Source organism: Coregonus clupeaformis, chromosome 24 (genome assembly GCF_020615455.1).
Source record: "Coregonus clupeaformis isolate EN_2021a chromosome 24, ASM2061545v1, whole genome shotgun sequence".
Taxonomy (NCBI): domain Eukaryota; kingdom Metazoa; phylum Chordata; class Actinopteri; order Salmoniformes; family Salmonidae; genus Coregonus; species Coregonus clupeaformis.
The window spans coordinates 10,425,043-10,449,529 of NC_059215.1; the positions used below are offsets into that span (position 1 = coordinate 10,425,043).

Below are 24,487 nucleotides of genomic sequence, written 5' to 3' on the forward strand. Positions count from 1 at the left end.
CCATTCTTGCATAATCGATGCTTGGAGTTTGTCAGAATTTGTGGGTTTTTGTTTGTGCACCCGCCTCTTGAGGATCGACCACAAGTTCTCAATGGGATTAAGGTCTGGGGAGTTTCCTGGCCATGGACCCAAAATGTCGATGTTTTGTTCCCCGAGCCACTTAGTTATCACTTTTGCCTTATGGCAAGGTGCTCCATCATGCTGGAAAAGGCATTGGTTGTCACCAAACTGTTCTTGGATGGTTGGGAGATGTTTTCCAGATGCCCCAAACAATCGGAAAGGGGATTCATCAGAGAAAATGACTTTACCCCAGTCCTCAGCAGTCCAATCACTGTACCTTTTGCAGAATATCAGTCTGTCCCTAATGTTTTTCCTGGAGAGAAGTGGCTTCTTTGCTGCCTTTCTTGACACCAGGCCATCCTCCAAAAATCTTCGCCTCACTGTGCGTGCAGATGCACTCACACCTGCCTGCTGCCATTCCTGAGCAAGCTCTGCACTGGTGGTGCCCCGATCCCGCAGCTGAATCAACTTTAGGAGACGGTCCTGGCGCTTGCTGGACTTTCTTGGGCGCCCTGGCGCCTTCTTCACAACAATTGAACCTCTCTCCTTGAAGTTCTTGATGATCCGATAAATGTTTGATTTAGGTGCAATCTTACTAGCAGCAATATCCTTGCCTGTGAAGCCCTTTTTGTTTAAAGCAATGATGACGACACATGTTTCCTTACAGATAACCATGGTTAACAGAGGAAAAACAATGATTTCAAGCACCACCCTCCTTTTAAAGCTTCCAGTCTGTTATTCTAACTCAATCAGCATGACAGAGTGATCTCCAACCTTGTCCTCGTCAACACTCTCACCTGTGTTAACGAGAGAATCACTGACATGATGGCAGCTGGTCCTTTTGTGGCAGGGCTGAAATGCAGTGGAAATGTTTTTTGGGGATTAAGTTCATTTTCATGGGACTTTGCAATTAATTGCAATTCATCTGATCACTCTTCATTACATTCTGGAGTATATGCATATTGCCATCATCAAAACTGAGGCAGCAGACTTTGTGAAAGTATTTGTGTCATTCTCAAAATGTTTGACCACGACTGTATACTGGTTTGTGGCATGCACAAGTTCAAGGATCTGAGTGCTCTCTCTCAAGCTACCACTAGATGGAAGCAGCTGCCCTTTCAACATGACCAGGGTTCATTCTGTACTTCATTTGTTTCTTCACACATAGGCCTAATAATAGCAATTAAATGGAATGCTGCAAAATACTATCAATAATTACTAATAATTGTTTAGATTTTGACTTGATCTAAATAACATATTTAGTATGATTTTCAGGAAACTAGATAAACAAATGCCCTTTCGCTATCTTTGGTTGATCCTCCTCTGTAAACCCCATGACCCTTTGTAGGCCTTTTGTTAGATCATAAAGATTTTCCCACCATAAACAAATATATCTGGTTCTCCGTTTGCTTTTCCCAAATTCTCCAACAAACCCTTCAGCTGATCCAACAAGGACCCATACAGTGCTGGGAGTTCTACTGGCTTACACCTCTTTGACCATTTGCATGCTGGCCAATATAATATCGTTTTTTGTGCAACTTATCGCCGATTCCTTCCTCTGGTGTTCGTTAATACCAAAATGTTTGGTCATTGCCGTCAAAAAATCACATTCACGTTGGACAATTATTTGGACAAAAAACTTCATCAGAGATTTTAAATCCCATTAGAATAAAGCCCTCCATTTATACCTAGTTTCATCATTGTGAGAAAATATGCTAGAAATATTTGTCACAAGCTAATTAGGGAAAATGTATGTTGGAATGGGGCCCCTGACAGGACCTCCATATGGGCATAGTTGGCTCATGTAAATATATACTGTATACTGTATATAGGCCTAACATGAACTCCTGTGAATAGTCACTTTTCCATGTAAAGATGCTGTACACTAGGTCAAAGTTGAAACAGAGAGATTGGGTTGGTCAGGGGATGCGATTCATGGTTTGTCTAGGGTCTATTCTGAGTACCCAGCTAGAAGAAAATCCATGTTTTTAGATGATTAATACATTTTCACAAAAATGTCATCGCATCCACCACTAAATTATCTATTCCTAGTATATTTGTATGTTTTTATGAATATCGCTAGCAACAACAGACTAAACTAATGTTTTATTACAAAGAGGGGAATATCGTTTTTCTAATGATGTCAACTGTATTTCTCAACTCCTAATATTTAGCAAATCACACTCATTGGAGCTTTGAAAAAGCACCCCCGAGTCCCAGTCGCGGCAAGTGATGCTGGCTGCTGGCAAGCTTTCTTGACTTGGACATGAACTTTCGTCAACACATTGCTAACCTTTGTTTAACCAGCGAAACAGCTGCTATTAGCGAACATGTGTTTGGAGTATGGCTGGCACAATTATCGTATAATAGTAGTCATAATCGTCTTAATACATTAATTTTAGGAGAGGGGGGGATTCAACTTAATATTCAAGTAGATATAGTTTTCCCAATAGCAGTTCTTCATTTTTACATGAAGTGGATAAAGTTGGGAGGAGAAGCTTCATTTCCATAAGTTATATGCGGTCAGAACCGTTCGTTTATGAAACAGGGGTGTCACCAAAGCTGTGTTGTATTTATTAGGTATGTCGTAGCTAATTTTCAAAGATGCATTACAAGCTCAAAACAATTTTCAACAAAAATCACTATTATGACAATTTGCATGACAATTCATTATTACCCCAAATTCCATAATCGCCAAAGCCCTAGTTTAGAGTTACCTTTCTAGCTAATAGGCTACAGTGTGTTAGAGTTAACACTTCTTCCAATTATAATGTGGGCAGGTCAAAATAATGGGAAAAAACGATCTACCAGATGTATTCATTTTAAAATGTTGATTACTTGTCCTTGCCATTGGAAAGAAACATGTTTTGCAAACATATTATGGGGGTCGCTGGTTTGCCTGGGCCTCTGGGCAAGAAAAGGTTGAAGACCCCTGCTTTAGAAAAGCAAGCAATAACTAAATGTACTGAAATCTTTTACCCAGATTTTAGCAGAGATGCAGAGAAGCATATTTAGTTTCTTTAAAAAAATAACCACCAGTCAGGAGGATACAGACAGCTCAAGAGGTATACTTAGATATGCAGAAAAATATACATATCTTTTACATAGAATTATGCATAATAATTATGGCTCTACATGCTTAGAAAAAAAGATGCTATCTAGAACCTAAAATTGTTATTTGGCTGTCCCCATAGGTAAACCCTTTAAAGAACTATTTTTGGATCCAGGTAGAACCCTTTTGGGTTCCATGAAGAACCCTTTCCACAGAGGGTTCTACATGGAACTCAAACGGGTTATACATGAAACCAAAAAGGGTTCTCCTATGGGGACAGCCGAATAACCATTTTGGAACCCTTTTTCTAAGAGTGTAGATTGCAGGAAAAATATGTTTTGGGTGTTTGTAAAATGCGAAATTCTCCAAATTATGGACGAGGGCCTAGCCCCCCCTCAGGACCACCCACCAGCCATCCTCATGTACTTTGTGCCCCTTCAGGTTTTTTGGGGTGCATGATGCCCCTGGTTCACTCCACCTTTAAAAAGTTGACTCATCTCATGGCCCGAGTGTTTTCTGTATGGAACATTTGGCAACAGATGGGTGATGATGAGGAACCTCAACTTGAGGAGCATACCACCAGGGCCCGGGACAAGAGGGGCAGGAGGAAGGGTGTCGCGTAGTTAGAACTACAGTACAGTGTGCTTCCGTGCTCAATAAGTGCAGTCATCTAGGTGTAGCGTGCTTACGTCTGCGTCAGTAATTTTCAGAAAACTCCAGCAAGTCGACTGCGTAAAACTCCAAGAAGAGGGGCTTTGTACAAGTTGGTACTGTATTTGGGACACAGCTTATCGGAACATATTTTACGTTGTTCTGTGAATTTAGATGCTTCATGTATCTACCTATTTAAAAACCCTGCTGGACTATTTGGAAACAACTAAGCCGCTTGTTCTTTTACAATCGACATGTTCACGCGCGGATCTAAAAAACGACGGTCGAATCGCTCGGTAAGTATAATGGCCAGAACTACAGGTTATAACATTGCACTTTAGTTTTTTAGTTTTTCAGTCCGAGGTATAGGCCTACTGTTATCTGGAACGCACTTAAGACCTTATTGACATATAATAGCTTTTGAAAGTTTATCTAGTTAACTTACAAATAAAGATATAGCCTATTTTGTTCTGCCAACTTTGATCATGTGGTTGTTTTTTGCTAACGTTGTGTTATTCGGATTGATTATAGGCCTGCCTATGCGCTATGCGTTTTTATATGATATAATTGGACAAGTTGCTTTGCTTACCTTGATTTAGTTTACAGGAATTCCGTTCTTTGTTTTCTGAGTTGAAATGAATCATGGTTGCATGGGAGGGGCGTATAGTCACCTACGTCATTGGCATTTACCTGCACAGGTTAGGTAGGCAATTTATAGCCCAAAGTATAGCCTACCACTCACCGACCCCAGACCAGCCCACACACTCTTAGGGAGCTCTGTGTGACACACACTTATATCGTTTTTAACATTTACGCACACTTGTTGCGCAAAGGCAAGGTAGTCTTAAAAATGACTCACCAATGCATTGGTTTTTGTCAGTAAGGGAGTTGAACCATTCAGTCATGGATGACTAGTATAGCTGTTGTTATACTAAACATCTGGCTCCTAGCAGACTTGGAGCCGTTCCAATGCCCATAAAAGTGAATCCCACTATAATTATACTGGACTGTTGGCATGTGGAACACGCCACACACAACTGATCCACACTATGGTCCAATTTAGGGTCTGCTGCATTCATGACTGCTCTGTATCTACAGTATCCATTCTATAAGAACTTCAGTAGAAGTAGATGTGTTATGTGGACATGATATCAGACATACACATTTTAAAGCAAGTTAATATTGCAATTTCAAGAAGGCACATGCAAAGGCATATCCAGGGGAGTACGTGTCTCCTTTCCTCTGCAGGAGCTTCCAAAATGTGAATAAAGCTTTTAGTCAGCGTCATTTTAGAAGCCTGAAGCAATCCTCCCATTGGAAACAAAAAACACAGGTAGTTAAGACATGCAAAAGCTGCAGAATTATTCCTCCTCAGTTTTGTCATGAATCGCTTGAAAGGGTGGTTTTGAGGTCAAGACACAACACAGTAAGCCAGCTGGTGAGTTTAGTTGGTGTCAGCCTCTCTAAGTAAAGAGAAGATACATTTTCAGGAAGCAATAAAAGCATTCTTACCAGAAAATGTATCCCTGACTGAAGTGCTTGTATTAAATCCCTACTGACAACAACATTACATTTTATCCCTGATGTACAGTACAGTAGATGCAATCAGGTAAAAACCTGATCACCTTATCAACGTGCATCACAAAAGGTACATAACTTGTGCATTGCAAAGATAAGCAAAAGGCTGTATGATGTTAACATACAGTATGGTATTGTAAGAACTCAAAAGGGATGGGGATGTGTTCCTGACCATTCCAGAGAGAAGAGACAGATGTGTGTGGTGTTGTGATGGTTAGGTGAAGCGTTCCCTGCAGGCTGTGTGTTTGATGTATCCAGCCTAGTGAGGAGTGTAACAACTCAACCCAGCATGCCTTTAGTGATTTAGGCTGCACAGGCCTGTGACCACTGACCTCTCCTCTGTTAACATTTAACTCCTCAAACACAGCAGGAAAACTCTACGTAAAACATTCTGTTTTATGTCTAAGCTGAACATACCCTGCTGTCTCCATTTCAGCATCTGTTTGTCTATGCATTGTAACAATGTTGTTACTATGTAGTTACATTGTTATAACATGAGTATAAGCAGGGGTGAAAGTAGAATACATTTCCGGTAAGGGACCTCCTATGTGTGCATGCGCTTGTCAAATAATCACTTCAAAGGGCTCCTTTACTAAGCTACGTGCGCATGTTCCTTAGTGATGGGAAGTTCGGCTCTTTTGACTGACTTTGATCTTTTCAACTCGTTCAGTCAAAAGAACAAATCTTTCGACCCATTTAGTTCATTTGAGTCGGTAAGGCCTAAGCACGTAGTAGTGGCCGCAACCGGACTCGATTGTGAAGGACTCTTGGCGGAATGCATTGCTTGACTGCCGTGAGGGTGATAAGCACAATGTCATTTGTGAACTGCAGCCCCCCAAATGATTCGTTCTCGAGTTTGAGTTTGTTGAGCAGAGGCTGTGTATGTTTTGGTTCTACAAAGCTGTGTCCATCATAACATTCAATAATCAATTAATTGCATTCATTCTTGCAGCATGCGATCAATTATGAGTTCTAAACATGTATTTTTCTTCTGAAACCAAAAACGGTTCTACCTGGAACCAAAAACGGTTTTGCTATGGGGACAGCCGAAGAACCATTTTGGAACCCTTTTTTCTAAGAGTGTAGGCCAGAATTTATGCATCCACTGCTGTCCGCGTATCTCGGCCACTCATCTCTGCCTTGGCAAAATGTCAGTGTTCTCGTCGAACCACATCCCATTTTGGAGTGTAGGCTATACCACCCGTTTTCAAGACCATTCGCTAATTTTTCATGCGGTAATGATAAATAGTTGTATAATAGCCTACAGTTTTCTTGACATTTTGTTTTAATTATTGTGATAGGCTCATGTTTTTACCGGTACGGCGTACCCCCAATATCTATTTTTCCAGGACGTCGTACCGGACCGCACCACCTTACTTTCACTTCAAAGTGTTACCCCAAAATTGCCATTATATGATTATGATGGCACTGGTCAGCTTTTAGGTTCAACCCTTTACCTACAGTAACTATCTGTGGCCCTCACAATCTATCTGACTGCTGTGTCCACATAGCCATAACATGCATGAGCCTGAGAACAAACACAAAATATCTGATCCCCACCTTGTAATAACAAAAAAAGTTTTTTTTAGATAAAGCTGATATCAAGGTCATATGCAGTAACTAAAGTAGGGTGTGTGTATATGTGAGTGTGTTTGCCATCGCTCAAGTGTACGCTCTCCTATACCAGCCTTTCCTTTTCATGGAGAGAAGAAGAGGTTTGTGTCATAGTACAAACAAACCTATTGTGAATTCAAATGTTCTATGTAGCTCAATTGGTAGAGCATGGCGCTTGTAACACCAGGGTAGTGGGTTCGATCCCCGGGACCACCCATACGTAAAAATGTATGCACACATGACTGTAAGTCGCTTTGAATAAAAGCGTCTGCTAAATGGCATATTATATTATATTATATTATACTTCACACATATCGTTTATTACCTCACTTCCTTCCTCAGCAGTCCCCACCCATCACATCCCCTACTTCAGAAAGCAAAGAAGGCTAACCCACTGTAGGGCCATAAACCTGATGTATATTATCTCTTTCTAAGAGACGTGAAGGAAATACATGAAACCACAATAACCCACATTACTTTGACTTATGTTACAGTATGTGAGGTTTTCTTGACATCATCTCCTTCCCATGTTCTCTAGCACATGATGCATTTCTCCTTGCTGCTCTTGTCTTCATTCAAGGAAAAATAAGCTAAAGTTGTATGATGGATCTGATGTTTTCCATTACAAACTTTATTCGTCATGGTAATGATATGCAGATAACATCCCCTCTCTCTCTGTTTGCACCGTGCAGTTAAATAGAACCAGCTTGGCGGGTTTGGATGCATTTCTTTCTGGATCAGTTTACAGATGGGACTGTTCTAATGCCAGCTTTTTCTCCATGAGCAGAATGGATCAGCTTTATAATGGGGATGGAGTTTGACCTTGTGTTTCTTGTTTATGTACTATTATAAAGGCATTCATATGCAATACATAAGCTCAAGGCCTACATAACTATTATCTGGACATATGACTCCTGGCATTGATCAACTCACATAAATGTTTACATTGATTGTAAGGTCGAAGAGCAGTGTGCTATTATCGTCAATATGTTTGGGGTTTCACTGCTGAGTACAGTGCATTTGGGAAGTATTAAAACCCCTTGAATTGTTCCACATTTTGTTACATTACAGCCATATACTAAAATTGATTAAATTGTTTTTTCAATCTACACACAATACCCCATTATGAAAAAGCAAAAACAGGAAACTGGAAATATCACATTTACATAAGTATTCAGACCCTTTACTCAGTACTTTGTTGAAGCACCTTTGGCAGCGATTACAGCCTTGAGTCTTCTTGGGTATGACGCTAAAAGCTTAGCACACCTGTATTTGGGGAGTTTCTTCCATTCTTCTTTGCAGATCCTCTCAAGCTCTGTCAGGTTGGGTGGGGAGCATCGCTGAACACATATTTTCAGGTATCTCCAGAGATGTTTGATCGGGTTCAAGTCCCGGCTCTGGCTGGGACATTGAGAGACTTGTCCCGAAGCTACTCCTGCGTTGTCTTGACTGTGTGCTTAGGGTCGTTGTCCTGTTGGAAGGTGAACCTTCACCCCAGTCTGAGGTCCTGAGCACTCTGAAGCAGGTTTTCATCAAGGATCTCTTTGTACTTTGCTCCGTTCATCTTTCCCTCGATCCTGACTACCCTCCCAGTCCCTGCCGATGAAAAACATCCCCACAGCATAAGCTCTGTCAGAGTGACCATCGTGTTCTTGGTCACCTCCCTGACCAAGGCCCTTCTCCCCCGATTGCTCAGCTCTAGGAAGTGTCTTGGTGGTTCCAAACTTCTTCCATTCAAGAATGATGGAGGCCACTGTGTTCTTGGGGACCTTCAATGTTGCAGACATTTTTTGGTACCCTTCCCCAGATCTGTGTCTCCACACAATCCTGTCTCGGAGCTCTACGGACAATTCTTTCGACCTCATGGCTTGGTTTTTGCTCTGACGTGCACTGTCAACTCTGGGACCTTATATAGACATGTGTGTGCCTTTCCAAATCATGTCCAATCAATTGAATTTACCACAGGTGGATTCCAATCAAGTTGTAGAAACATCTCAAGGATGATCAATGAAAACAGTATGCACCTGAACTCAATTTCGAGTCTCATAGCAAAGGGTCTGAATACTTATGTAAATAAGGTATTTCAGTTTTTTATTTTTAATACATTCTATAATTTTTTAAAATAAAAACCTGTTTTCGCTTTGTCATTATGGGGTATTGTGTGTAGATTGATGAGGATTATTATTTTTTTCAATCAATTTTAGGATAAGTATGTAACGTAACAAAATTTGGAAAAAGGGAAGGGGTCTTAATACTTTCTGAATGCACTGTATACTGATTTAACCACACTTGTACTGAACCGAACAGTACTGTACTGGCCTAACAGTTGTCAGGTAACATTTTATGTGTCTTTATTGCATTTACTTATGCTCCTTCTCTGCAGGCTTGGTACAGTATGTAGTACGTCTACAATCCCAAATGGACTGCATGATTTGCATGCCCTCTCTCTCCATTCCTCTCTCTTCTCTCCCCAGTATTCTAATCCTCCATTTGTCAATACAACATGATTGCGCTTTTCCTCCCCCATCTTTCTCTCTGTATTTATTACACACTTTGCTGGACTTTTCCATGGAGTCCCATGCTCTGCTGGCGAGATGCACAAGTCAAGGATCAGTGGGTATGGCAGAGGGCAATGTGGCTTCACTAACTGTTTGTTTTAGCACACGTGTTAACATGGATCGCATTCCCCAGTGACAAAAGAGTCAGCTCTCTGACTGTGAGAGACTATGTGTAGTTATGTGTGAGCATGTGTGTTCAGGACAAGGTATGAAGTACAAAACAGATATTTTCATGTTTGTATTCGTATTTTATTAATAGCAACTTGGAGGGGAACATTTGACGACGACCCCCTCAGGAGACTGAAAAGATTTGGCATGGGTCCTCAGATCCTCAAAAAGTTCTACAACTGCACCATCGAGAGCATCCTGACTGGTTGCATCACTGCCTGTATGGCAACTGCTCGGCCTCCAACTGCAAGGCACTACAGAGGGTAGTGCGTACGGCCCAGTACATGACTAGGGCCAAGCTTCCTGCCATCCAGGACCTCTATACCAGGCGGTGTCAGAGGAAGGCCCTAAAAAAGACTCCAGCCACCATAGTCATAGACTGTTCTCTCTGCTACCGCACGGCAAGTGGTACCGGATCGCCAAGTCTAGGTTCAAAAGGCTTCTTAACAGCTTCTACCACCAAGCCATAAGACTCCTGAACAGATAATCATGGCTACCCAGACTATTTGCGTTGTCCCCCCCACCTCACCCCACCCCCTCTTTTACGCTGCTGCTATTCTGTTTATTATCTATGCATAGTCACTTTTACTCTACCCACATGTACATACTACCTCAATTACCTCAACTAACCTGTGCCCCCACACATTGACTCTGTACCGGTACCCGTTGTATATCGCCTTCCTACTGTTATTTTATTTTACTGCTGCTCTTTAATTATTTTTAATTTTAATTTTTTACTTGTCAATTTTTTATTAACACTTTTTTTTCTTAAAACTGCATTGTTGGTTAAGGGCTTGTAAGTAAGCATTTCACACTGTAAGGTGTTCGGCAAATACAATTTTATTTTATTTTATTTACTTTCTCAGTACTCTGTACCATTGGGCTTGTGTGATTAGAGTTGGGGGTGTCCCAACTTTTATTGACAATTACATTACGTTTATGCAAAGAGTCAATATTTTCAGTGTTGACCCTTCTTTTTCAAGACCTCTGCAATCCGCCCTGGCATGCTGTAAATTAACTTCTGGGCCACATCCTGACTGATGGCAGCCCATTCTTGCATAATCAATGCTTGGTGTTTAAAATAATTTGTGGGTTTTTGTTTGTCCACCCGCCTCTTGAGGATCGACCACAAGTTCTCAATGGGATTAAGGTCTAGGGAGTTTCTTGGCCATGGAACCAAAATGTCGATGTTTTGTTCCCCGAGCCACTTAGTTATCACTTTTGCCTTATGGCAAGGTGCTCCATCATGCTGGAAAAGGCATTGTTCGTCACCAAACTGTTCTTGGATGGTTGGGAGAAGTTGCTCTCGGAGGATGTGTTGGTACCATTCTTTATTCATGGCTGTGTTCTTAGGCAAAATTGTGAGTGAGCCCACTCCCTTGGCTGAGAAGCAACCCCACACATGAATGGTCTCAGGATGCTTTACTGTTGGCATGACACAGGACTGATGATAGCGCTCACCTTGTCTTCTCCGAACAAGCTTTTTTCCGGATGCCCCAAACAATCGGAAAGGGGATTCATCAGAGAAAACGACTTTACCCCAGTCCTCAGCAGTCCAATCCCTGTACCTTTTGCAGAATATCAGTATGTCCCTGATGTTTTTTCTGGAGAGAAGTGGCTTCCTCGCTGCCCTTCTTGACACCAGGCCATCCTCCAAAAGTCTTTGCCTCACTGTGCATGCAGATGCACTCACACCTGCCTGCTGCCATTCCTGAGCAAGCTCTGCGCTGGTGGTGCCCCGATCCCGCAGCTGAATCAACTTTAGGAGATGGTCCTGGCGCTTGCTGGACTTTCTTGGGCGCCCTGAAGCCTTCTTCACAACAATTAAACCTCTCTCCTTGACGTTCTTGATGATCCGATAAATGTTAAATTTAGGTGCAATCTTACTAGCAGCAATATCCTTGCCTGTGAAGCCCTTTTTGTGCAAAGCAATGATGACGGCACGTGTTTCCTTGCAGGTAACCATGGTTAATAGAGGAAGAACAATGATTTAAAGCACCACCCTCATTTTAAAGCTTCCAGTCTGTTATTCTAACTTAATCAGCATGACAGAGTGATCTCCAGCCTTGTCCTCGTCAACACTCTCACCTGTGTTAACGAGAGAATCACTGACATGATGGCAGCTGGTCGTTTTGTGGCAGGGCTGAAATGCAGTGGAAATGTTTTTTGGGGATTAAGTTAATTTTCATGGGACTTTGCAATTAATTGCAATTCATCTGATCACTCTTCATGACATTCTGGAGTATATGCAAATTGCCATCATAAAATCTGAGGCAGCAGACTTAGTGAAAATTTATATTTGTGTCATTCTCAACTTTTGACCACGACTCAATAGTCGATAGTCCCTTTATCCCCACCTAATTGCCATTTTACATTTGGGTGTATACACAAGATGTTCAAACAGGCTATGTTCCACTTTTTAATAACTGTTTCTACCGCGTACTGACTAATTGTCAGTGGGTGCTGTAGGTGGGCGTGGTGCAGGAATCAGATGCAGGACGCAGAAAGATAAGTCCAATAGACTTTAGTGAACAGCACACTCAAAATCACGAGTCAAACGCCCGGAGGCGAGAAAGTCCGCACACAGGCGAAAACCAAAAGGCGCACAAAACAGTGCGTAAATAACCTCCTAAACACAGAGGAGGAAAATCCGAAATGCACAAGGCAAACAGTAGCGCACAAAACACGACAGCGAAACAATAACACACAAACACAGACACACACAACGAGAACTAAATAGAACACTAACGAGGACTAACTAGACACAGGTGTACAACATCAAGACCAAACCAAACGAACATGAAACATAGATCGGTGGCAGCTAGTACTCCGGAGACGACGACCGCCGAAGCCTGCCCGAACCAGGAGGAGGAGCAGCCTCGGCCGAAACCGTGACACTAATTTAGATAACTTTGAGTACTTATATGTCTGTGTGTGAGCATGCATGTGCATGTCTATGTGTAGATATTAAATCACACACCAGTTGCAATAAATCGGTATGTGAACCATTCAATGTTCTTTCCAGAGCTTGTGAGTGTTTCTTGTGGGCTAACCTGTTGATGCTGTTCATAGATTGGGCGTCTGAGCTCAGAGCAGGGTGATGGCGCTATTGGTATGTTGTTGTTGAAGTGTATCAGTTGTGTAGTTTCTCAATGACACACAAACATCTCAACATCTGGACTCAATGAACGAATAGGCACATTGATGAAAAGAGCGAAATGCAGAGGTGTTCTTTCTGTACAACAACATCCAACAGATTGGTCTACTGTAGCACTGTTACCACTGCAGCCCTATCATAATAACCCTGATTCACAAGCAATAAAAACCCAAATGGTATAACTGTCTTGACGTGAATACTAACGTTAACATTACATTTACCCTATGTACTGAGAGGTGGTTTAAGAACGAAGTTGAGCAGGTATGCACAGGTGCCTTCCCAATTCCCGTATCACATGGGTTTGGTTTATTGGCGTGTGTGTGTGTATGTCTGTGTGTGAGAGAGAAGGATAAGTGGTGTGTCTGCGTGTCTGTCTAGTTTGTGAGATTGCTCGAGGGAGTCTCCAGTTTTTTGGCAACGTTCTTTCTATGTGTTCTTGTCTCGTGGCAGTAACTACAGTGAGGGGGAAAAAGTATTTGATCTCCTGCTGATTTTGTACGTCTGCCCACTGACAAAGACATGATCAGTCTATAATTTTAATGGTAGGTTTATTTGAACATTGAATAACAACAACATTTTATAAATTGATTTGCATTTTAATGAGGGAAATAAGTATTTGACCCCTCTGCAAAACATGACTTAGTACTTGGTGGCAAAACCCTTGTTGGCAATCACAGAGGTCAGATGTTTCTTGTAGTTGGCCACCAGGTTTGCATACATCTCAGGAGGGATTTTGTTCCATTCCTCTTTGCAGATCTTCTCCAAGTCACTAAGGTTTCGAGGCTGACGTTTGGCAACTCGAACCTTCAGCTCCCTCCACAGATTTTCTATGGGATTAAGGTCTGGAGACTGGCTAGGCCACTCCAGGACCTTAATGTGCTTCTTCTTGAGCCACTCCTTTGTTGCCTTGGCTGTGTGTTTTGGGTCATTGTCATGCTGGAATACCCATCCATAACCCATTTTCAATGCCCTGGCTGAGGGAAGGAGGTTCTCACCCAAGATTTGACGGTACATGGCCCCGTCCATCGTCCCTTTGATGCGGTGAAGTTGTCCTGTCCCCTTAGCAGAAAAACACGCCCAAAGCATAATGTTTCCACCTCCATGTTTGATGGTGGGGGTGGTGTTCTTGGGGTCATAGGCAGCATTCCTCCTCCTCCAAACACGGCGAGTTGAGTTGATGCCAAAGAGCTCGATTTTGGTCTCATCTGACCACAACACTTTCACCCAGTTCTCCTCTGAATCATTCAGATGTTCATTGGAAAACTTCAGACAGGCCTGTATATGTGCTTTCTTGAGCAGGGGGACCTTGCAGGCGCTGCAGGATTTCAGTCCTTCACGGCGTAGTGTGTTACGAATTGTTTTCTTGGTGACTATGGTCCCAGCTGCCTTGAGATCATTGACAAGATCCTCCCGTGTAGTTCTGGGCTGATTCCTCACCATTCTCATGATCATTGCAATTCCACAAGGTGATATCTTGCATGGAGCCCCAGGCCGAGGGAGACTGACAGTTATTTTGTGTTTCTTCCATTTGCGAATAATCGCACCAACTGTTGTCACCTTCTCACCAAGCTGCTTGGCGATGGTCTTGTAGCCCATTTCAGCGTTGTGTAGGTCTACAATCTTGTCCCTGACAACCTTGGAGAGCTCTTTGGTCTTGGCCATGGTGGAGAGTTTGGAATCTGATTGATTGATTGCTTCTGTGGATAGGTGTCTTTTATACAGGTAACAAACTGAGATTAGGAGCACTCCCTTTAAGATTGTGCTCCTAATCTCAGCTCGTTACCTGTATAAAAGACACCTGGGAGCCAGAAATCTTTCTGATTGAGAGGGGGTCAAAAAAGTTATTTCCCTCATTAAAATGCAAATCAATTTATAACATTTTTGACATGCGTTTTTCTGGATTTTTTTGTTGTTATTCTGTCTCTCACTGTTCATATAAACCTACCATTAAAATTATAGACTGATCATTTCTTTGTCAGTGGGCAAACGTACATAATTAGCAGGGGATCAAATACTTTTTTCCCTCACTGTATCTCTCCCTGTCTCTCTCACTTATCTAAGAAATATTGTTTGAAGGGCTGGCTAATAATGTTTTGCACAATGAAACGAGTAGACTGACACATTGTCATGTACACCACACAAACCAAGACAGGGGGTATCAGGTTATGGTGTATGGCAGGGGTTCCCCAAAAAAAATTATTGAGCGGATGGCCGGAACATAGCAATAAATAATTTGTACACTGCAAATTGACCTCAAGAAGCCCAAACAGATATCGAATTTGACAAAAACAGAATAGTTTCAAACCTTGATAACATTGGGATAAGTTCACATGCGTGGGAATAGTTGGGAATAGGGTTGGGCGGTATACCGTATCCAGTGGAGACTCCTCAGAGGAGGAAGGGGAGGACCATCCTCCTCAGTGAATTGCATAAAAAATTAAAATAGTAAAACATTTAAAAAGTTTTCCTTTTTAGATAAAACTATACTAAATATATTCACGTCACCAAATAATTGATTAAAACACACTGTTTTGCAATGAAGGTCTACAGCAGCCTCAGCAGCACTCTATAGGGTAGCACCATGGTGTAGCCGGAGGACAGCTAGCTCCTCTGAGTACATTGACTTCAATACAAAACCTAGGAGGCTCATGGTTCTCACTTCCCTTCCATAGACTTACACAGTAATTATGACAACTTCCAGAGGACGTCCTCCAACCTATCAGAGCTCTTGCAGCATGAACTGACATGTTGTCCACCCAATCAAAGGATCAGAGAATGAATCTAGTACTGAAAGCATAAGCTACAGCTAGCTAGCACTGCAGGACATAACATGTGGTGAGTAGTTGACTCAAAGAGAGAGAAAGACAATAGTTGAACAGTTTTGAACAAATACATTTCTTCAAAAATGAAGGAGAAGCAAGAGAGAGAGAGAGCTAATATGGTGACAACGATGTAGGCTGTGTGTAGCGGTTATGATATGAAGGTTTGGCTTGGAAATGTTTTTTTGCCTGGTCACAGACAGCTGATGTGTTGTGCACTGAAGTCCTCAAGCAACGGGAAAAGATGAGAGGAGGAGCGCACGTAGATGCAAGAAGGAGTTATCCAACGATCAAAGGGATCATGCTGTTTATATGTCGCTGCTATGAAAGTGAACTGTTATCGCATGTGTACAGGGGTACATTCATTCCGCCGACTCTGTTGAAAAACGTTTCTTAAACGGAATCAAACGGAACGAAATGGAAATAAACATACCTGAATTTGTCCAATAGAAACTCTCATTTGCGAGTGTTGGACTAATGATTACACCCTAGATCAGCTAGATCCAGGCAAGATTGTGCAAGGTGATATTGAATGTGTCAATGTCTGTCACCTTAATTACAAAAATGTATCTTGACTTGTGCACCTACATTGTAAACTTTCATTCATAGGCTAGGTTGTAGCAACCTCATGATTGGTATAAGGAAAATTAGAGTGTCATGGAGTAGCCTAAACTTATCGATGTTACATTGAGCTGGGTGAATGGAATATGAATGACAGTCATCCAATATGCTGTAATAGAAATAAGGCCATGCTCATTAAAAAATATATTGTTCTCCCTCATCTTAAACGGCACCGAATGCCACTGATATATACTGTATTCCGGGGTATTTGGAAATACCCACGGGTTGGTTTTCATATACCGTCAATACCGTTGAAACTATTTATTTGAGGTTTTTGAATATTTGTAGCTACTTTTTAAGTAAATACCTGCAGTCAACTCGTGCAGTATGTTAGGAGATAAAGCAGATTGCTTTCTTCATTTCGCCTGCCAAATTATTTTTCATTATGAAGCATACTGTAGTTCCCCAGAACAGCAGGCAGTCACGTGTTCATTGTAAAGTACCCAGTGGGAGAAAGGGGGCGCTGGTGTGTCCATAGCGTTCTATATCTATCGGTGAGTCCCTCTCTGTTGTGCGGCGCATATGAGGTAACATTACATTTGTATGCAATTCACTACTAAATGTTTGCCATCATATATCTTATAACTGTCTAAGATATGCTCTACTCTCCCACGGGACGAATTTGGCCTGCGGGGCGCCTATTGGGGAACCCTAGTGTACGGTGTGAACCAACTGTTTATCATCTACTGTATCTCTCAACACCTCTGGACGAATGTAAGTGCACATTATTGTGAGAAAATAATTGATTAGAATGTGGGAGAGGAGAGGCAGGATGACAGCGTCAGAGGAAAGGAAAGTGGAGACAGTGACTACATGGAGAGGGAAAGGAAAGGGTGAGGCACACTTCCTGTATCTGTTTCCTTCCTCTCATCTCTAAAAAGAGACACCACAATGAGCAGTAGTGTGACACACACACAACACAATCTCAGATACTACTTACATGAATAGACACACCAATACTAATGTGCAAAGAAATGTTTGGCTTTTTTATGGTTTGTTGAATGTACTTTGAGATATTCTGAATTCACCAAATGACTTGTGATAGTTTGGGTCGCGTGTGTCTGTAGTCCCACTCCCAGCAGGAGCTGTAGTTCTGCTGTATGGGGTTTGGACCCAGGGCCTGGGCTGTTTCTTCTGGACCGGAGGAGAACTTAGCCCCTGTTCCCCTCCCACTAACTAGAGCTGTGGCAGTCATTACAATTTGTCAGCCAGTGATCGTCAAGCAAATAACTGCCGGTCTCACGGTAATTTACTGTTAATGAACATAAACACGTTTAGCATCTCCTGGCTTCCACGCATAGCCTACAAGCCACTGATGCAGACCTTTGGAACATCTACATAAAAAAAGTATAATAAATCCTTGTACAATACAAACAATACAAACGTTGGGCTATATGTTTTGATTTTGAATACATTCTAAGGCTGCATGATGCGACTCTAATGATGATTTGAAAAAAGTTGCATCAAAGGCATGAACTCTGCTTTGTTTCTTGTGCAGACTGCACATCAATCTCTCATTCACAATTTGACAAGCACTTGATAATATTCTCAACAGGCCTCGAATTTCCCGGTGGCATTCCCCTTTTGTGGCCGCAATGCCTCCTAAAAAATCCATGCCTTTTGCAGCCACAGTGGCCGTTGTGCCCTTGGGCTGAATATAATAATTATAATTCCATTCTCCCGGCTGCCATGCTCTGAAGAACCTCTCACTCACATGGCTCTCTCAGATATCTAAATGTTTATTAGCCAATGCCCGTCACATGATCGGGTCCTTCTCACAGGCATCTCAGCTAAGAAGTAGGCTACAAGTGAAGACAGACACATCGGGGACGCAACAGCTCCCGTACATCTTATTGAATTCCGTGGCGCATATTGAAGATGTTAGAACTGTCCACATTTAGCCTACATTTCATCAGCCAACAAGATACAAGAGTAAGCCTAATGAACAGCAAAAGCACTAGCCTATTTCAATCTACTATCCCCTATAGTACAAAAGTTGACTTATTCTATTGGTCAACTTGTCCTTCTGTGCAATAAATAAATATTCAAAACATACTCTGGGACAGTTGTGGGATGCAATAGATCCCAAATTAATACAACCACTCTCATCAAATAAACTTTTAAAAGCAATGAGGCTGACGCAACAGATCAGAACGTTTAGCTTAAAATATTGATAAACTATTAGGCTATTTCTTAACAATATAAGCGCAGCAATGCGCACACGGCAGTAGGCTATAAGGGCAAATGTTCCTAAATGCAATCAATTAGCGGGAAAACATTGTTCTCAAAAGTGACCGCAAATGTGATTATGCATGTAGTGCGTTATTATAAAGGAAAAGGATCTTCCCCAAACTTGAAACTCAGGCGCCGCCTATGTATGCCAGTTATTCTCTACACCGGTTGTAAAGCGGATTAATGTGCTTAATTTTAATGGGCTAGGCTACATGAGGTGTGCGACTATGATTAGAAAAGTCGCAAAAAAAGGCATGTACTGTTTCTTGCCTTACTGCACATGCAGGGCATCCTTCACAAGTGATAATAAATCATTCACAAGTGATAGGCTAATATTGTCACCATCAGACTATTCTTAATTTAATATTGTCTTTACATATACTAAATAATATATGTGTGAAATTAGTTTTGATTTAGAATGGACGATTATCATGCACCTGTCTCGGAACAGGGGCATGGGGGGGAAAAATACATGTAATCTATGAAGGACGCTTTTCCCGTGGTTCATTTTCATGCCAGCCAGGTAGGCTATGCTATATGCTGTTGTATTAGGAAAGTTGATATAAAGTTAATATTAGGAAAGTTGATCAATAAATATAGAAGGCCTAGCCTATAGAAAGCTGATGGGATCCTCCTCTTTTTAATAGAGGCCATCAAAACTCTCACACAATTGCATAGCCTATAGAAATGTTGCGCAACATGAGCTCATGGGCTCTCATTAAGGGTTTTGATTTGATTTTCAAAAACATTTGCGTTGATGTCAGAGTGATTAGAGGGACAATAGAGTGCTGAGTACCAGGCAGTTAACAAGTTTGATAGGCTACTAATGACCAACCGCAGCATCAGAGCTTGGAGAAGCCAAGTTACGTGACTAAATGGTCACGTGAAATTTGACTGCGGTCATGACTCATGACCGCCGGTGTGGCGGTAGTACGGTCACCATAACAGCCCTACCGCTAACCCCCTGCCACATATCAGCGAGCAGTCAGCACCTAATCCGCTCGTCCGCTCGCTCCACACACACAAAGCTGGGTAATGGACCAGGCGGCTATGCAAGCATACACACAGACCTTTGACATGCATATTGGGCGGCAGGTAGCTTAGTGGGTAAGAGCGTTGTGCCAGTAACCGAAAGGTCGCTGGTTCTAATCCCCGAGCCGACTAGGTGAAAAAATCTGTCGATGTGCCCTTGAGCAAGGCACTTAACCCTAATTGCTCCTGTAAGTCGCTCTGGATAAGAGCGTCTGCTAAATGACGTAAATGTAAATGTAATAGGAATACAGTCACAACATAATGTATGTGTGTACACATAAACATACACAACCCTATTAACACACCCTGTTACACAGTCATGCACATTATTTACACGCATGTACTCACAGATGGCATCACACCCATGGATTATGAGCAAGACCACTCTCACATACAGTACCCTGATGTGGATTTGAACCAATGCAATCCTACTTCTCTGTCAATCATGGAATCAAACTGCAGTTGTGCAAATTGAGGGGGGAGAGGATTTTTCCATGTATTTCTCTGGATCTCTGTGAATTTATTTTGCTTCCCAGAGAATAATCTATTGCGAAAGATCACTCCACTCACATCCTATGCAATAAATGACAGTAGAGATTGACCTCTCAGGGATTAACCTCTCACAATCCATACTGCTTTTGATTAAAGTGGAATGACCACTTGACACATGTGACCATTTCTCCTCACACTCACTAACTGTCATGTGAAATAAATAAATGCTGTATTTGTTGATCATTTTATTGTCATTGTTTGTGATGCATGAATGATGTTAACATACTGGGTGTCTAATGTCATGTTGTTGTATGTTGTGATTTCAGGAGGAGACGGAAGACCCAGACCGGGGACAACCATGTATAAGATGTGGAGACCAGTGTCCTGGCTTTCGCATGCATGGCTGGAGGTAGGCCTCTCATACACCCATCACATACTCCTCACCTCCTCACAGGAACATAGACACTGTTTCCAAGATGTTTCATGTGATTACATTTGCATTTACATTTAAATCATTTAGCAGACGCTCTTATCCAGAGCGACTTACAAATTGGTGCATTCAATTTAGGATAGCCAGTGGGACAACCACCACTGGGGGAGGGGGGGGGGTGTAGAAGGATTACTGTTATACTATTCCAGGTATTCATAACTCATAAGTAGGATAGGTATGATCACAGTCTAGTGCAGGCAGTGCCCTCTTGTGTGTCACTATTTGGTTGTGACTTACTTATTGAGGAAGAGTCATATAGCTAACTTCCAGTCTTTATTGGGTGATTTGAGGTGATTGCTGACAACAATAGGGTTTCTCTGTGTGTTTGTATGTTAGAGTGGAGAGCTGATTAACCAAACTGTGTCCATGTTGAGAGTAGGTCTAGGTATTGACTCAAACAAACATTATCCACACACAACGCATTTACCACATCCAGAGCAGATAAAGCATCCAGCAATGTGAATGAAAAGGTCATAGAGAATCGAGGCAAAAAATAAAGTGAGAGCAGCTGCACTTTGTGTGAGTGGACGTTATCCACACACAACACACACAACCTCTGAGGGCAAGGGATTACCATTAGACATGCTAGCTGCATGTGGTTTAGCACGTTTTAAACTTTTGAAAGGGTTCATAGCAGAGACCTAAAACATACTATGGATGGAGGGAGCTCTCTGATTATATATGGAGCCTATATAGTGTATCACTGTATCTCATTTCATTGAATAAAATATGATACATTTGGAATGGAAATGGCCGAGATTAAAAGAGACCATTTGGCTAAACTAAATAAATCTTGACTTGGTCTTACTACCAGAGAGTAGGAAATAGCTGAGTGTTGAACTGGAACAAACTCTACAGGACACAAGGGGAATTCCACCAGGCTCAGAGGTGTGAGCCTCTGTCTGCCGGTGTGTCACACATTTTAAAATAATCTACCCTACATATTTATTTGGACAGTGAAGTTCAAGCTTTTAATTTGGCTCTATACACCAGTATTTTGGTACAGAATGTCACCTTTTATTTTATTTGACCATTTAGAAATGAAAGCACTTCATGTATCTAGTCTCCCCATTTGAAGTTGTCATAAGTATTTAGACAAATTCACTTATAGTGTATTCAATTTAGTCAAAAGTTTAGTTTTTGGTCCCGTATTCCTAGCACGTAATGACTACATCAAGCTTGTGACTCTAAAAATATGTTGGATGCATTTGCAGTTGGTTTTGGTACGGTTTTGGATTATGTTGTGCCCAATAGAAATGAATGGTAAATAATGTACTATTTACAGGGGAGGTTAGGATTTTCTTGGGGGTATGATATTTATGCATCTGTAACTTTCTCACTCATCATTATTCACGATTCATTCATGATTATCCGTAATCATCGTAGCATCCACATGAATGTAGAAGTGTTCAGAAATATATTACATTTATATTACATTACATATTCTATTCTTATTTGTCCAGAATAGAATTTGTCCAAATACTTGACACATTGTATTATGTAGCATTAAGATTTCCCTTCACTGGAACTAAGGGGCCTAGTCCGAACCATGAAAAACAGCCCCAGACTATTATTCCTCCTCCACCAAACTTTACAGTTGGCACTATGCATTGGGGCAGGTAGCGTTCTCCTGGAATCCGCCAAACCCAGATTTGTCCGTCGGACTGCCAGATGTTGAAGCGTTATTCATCACTCCAGAGAACACGTTTCCACTGTTCCAGAGTCTAATGGCGGCAAGCTTTACACCACTCCAGCCGACGCTTGTCATTGCGCATGGTGATCTTAGGCTTGTGTGCGGCTGCTCGGCCATGGAAATTCATTTCCTGAAGCGCCCAACAAACAGTTATTGTGCTGACGTTGCTTCCAGAGGCATTTTGGAACTCGGTAGTGAGTGTTGCAACCGACTATTTTTACGCGCTACACGCTTCAGCACTCGCCGGTCCCGTTCTGTGAGCTTGTGTGGCCGACCACTTCGCGGTTGAGCTGTTGTTGCTCCTAGACGTTTCCACATCACAATAACAGCACTTACAGTTGACCGGGCAACTCTAGCAGGGCAGAAATTGGACGAACTGACTTGTTGGAAAGGTGGCATCTCTAGCAGGGCAGAAATTTGACGAACTGACTTGTTGGAAAGATGGCATCCTATGACGGTGCCACGTTGAAAGTCACTGAGCGCTTCAGTACGGGCCATTCTACTGCCAATGTTTGTCTATGGAGATTGCATGCCTGTGTGCTCGATTTTATACACCGGTCAGCAACGGGTGTGGCTGAAGTAGCCAAATCCACTAATTTGAAGGGGTGTCCACATACTGTATAAAAACACACTCAAATAAAAGGTGAGATTCTGTACTGTCGCCTCATATAAAACATTTGATCTCAAATCCAAATTGCTGAAGTATAGAGACAAATTAAAAGTTGTAGCTTCACTGTCCAAATACATACTGGTGTCTGAGTGTCTATGAGTGTCTGTCTGTTGATGTTTTTCAACCACCTATGGTCATTTAGGTGTCCAGTCAGTGTCCTCGTGTCTTTCTGAGCAGCAACTAGTTTTCCTCTCCTCTTTCTTCTGTGTTGTGCAGTCCTCCTGTATGAATCCTCTCCCCTCCCTCCCTCTTCCCTCCTCCCCTCCCCCCTCCCCTCCTCAGTGTGTCCAGCCCATTGGGTCTCTTGGTTAGTGCTAATCCTGTCCTTCACCCTAATAAGATTAGCCCTTTCAGCTCCTGCTACTGCCGCCACCGCTGTGATGAAGCCCTAACCTTCTCGCCCTCCTTCATCCCTCGCTCACTCTCCGTCCTTCTCCCCATCCCTTTCTGACTTTTCACTGTCCTCATACAGTTAATAAGCACTTTGAGGAAGGGCAGTTTTTTGAATATTTTTGTAGACATACTGTACATTCGCACAAGGCTTGAAGTTAACACAGCTTGCACTTCTGACTATTTTCTGAAGTGCTCCCTTTATGAGTTGTTTTAGTGAATGGAGACAATAGCCACATTTCATGGTAGGTTTGACAGAGAGAAAGAGAGTTCTGGGTAAAATAATGTAGCATACACAAACACACATTGGGCCTTCAGAAAACAAGCCAACCCTGGCTGGCAGATTGAACTAATAAAGCGTCAAATAGAAGAAACACCGACTAGGCTATACAATGGAATAAAGGCTGCAAGGAGGGTATTCATTTATATCAAATTATTCTAATTGAGTGCTTGCTTCCTTGGTTAGTCTGTCCCTGTGTTAAGGTCAAGTCAACAGGCTTTGAGGACAAACAGTCCTTCATCTAAAGCACATGGTGACTCTACTGTACTTTATACTGGCATGCTAAAAACACAGACAAACCAGATATGAAACTGCCACTGTCATCATATCATTAATGTGTTTACCATACATGTTAATCTGTGAATCACAGTTATGGTGAAGTTATTGGCGAAGTTATTGGCGAAGTTATTGGTGAAGTTATTGAAAGACATTTGAGCAGAATAGAGAGGGTACTTGGTTTGAGGTCTGGTGACAGGGAGTTTTTGTTTAATGTTCCAGTCTGATATCAGGGCAAGAATAATGAGAGCTGTTTAATCCTTTTAAGCAGGAGGCGTCAGAACCACAGTTACTGCCCAGTTACCACAGGGCAGAATGATTAAATGATTGAGATGTATGGGGGTCGCTGCTTAACATCTTAAAGACTCCAGAGTCCAGGACAAATGACATCTCCTTTATTAACCCATTCACAGTAACACCTACCCCCATTTCCCCCTTGGAGGACAAACAGGCAAGTGACCAAAGAGCTCAGCTGTTTAACCACACTGTCAGGGCAGTGATCCATCTTCGATCTTCTCTCTCCCAGACAGGGCCGGGGCTGAGGCCTCATAGGCAGAGTGCAGATGGCTCCACTACCCCATCCACCAGAGGAGGAATTAAGTTACTTGTGACCCCATATGTCCCAGTCAGTGACACTGAGACACAGAGTGCTCA

At 42.1% G+C, this 24,487-nt stretch overlaps 1 protein-coding gene across 1 annotated transcript in view; it reads left to right on the forward strand.

Annotated features, from left to right (window-relative positions):
- Positions 1-3,825: 3,825 nt before the first annotated feature.
- The window catches only part of LOC121538085 (prickle planar cell polarity protein 3-B), a 35,712-nt gene continuing 15,050 nt past the window's right edge, over positions 3,826-24,487 (forward strand). Inside the window, exons 1-2 of the mRNA XM_041845855.2 lie at positions 3,826-4,059; positions 20,361-20,443. Coding sequence (XP_041701789.1) covers positions 4,018-4,059; positions 20,361-20,443 — 125 coding nt within the window. The 5' untranslated portion in view covers positions 3,826-4,017. The remainder of the gene's footprint in view (positions 4,060-20,360; positions 20,444-24,487) is intronic.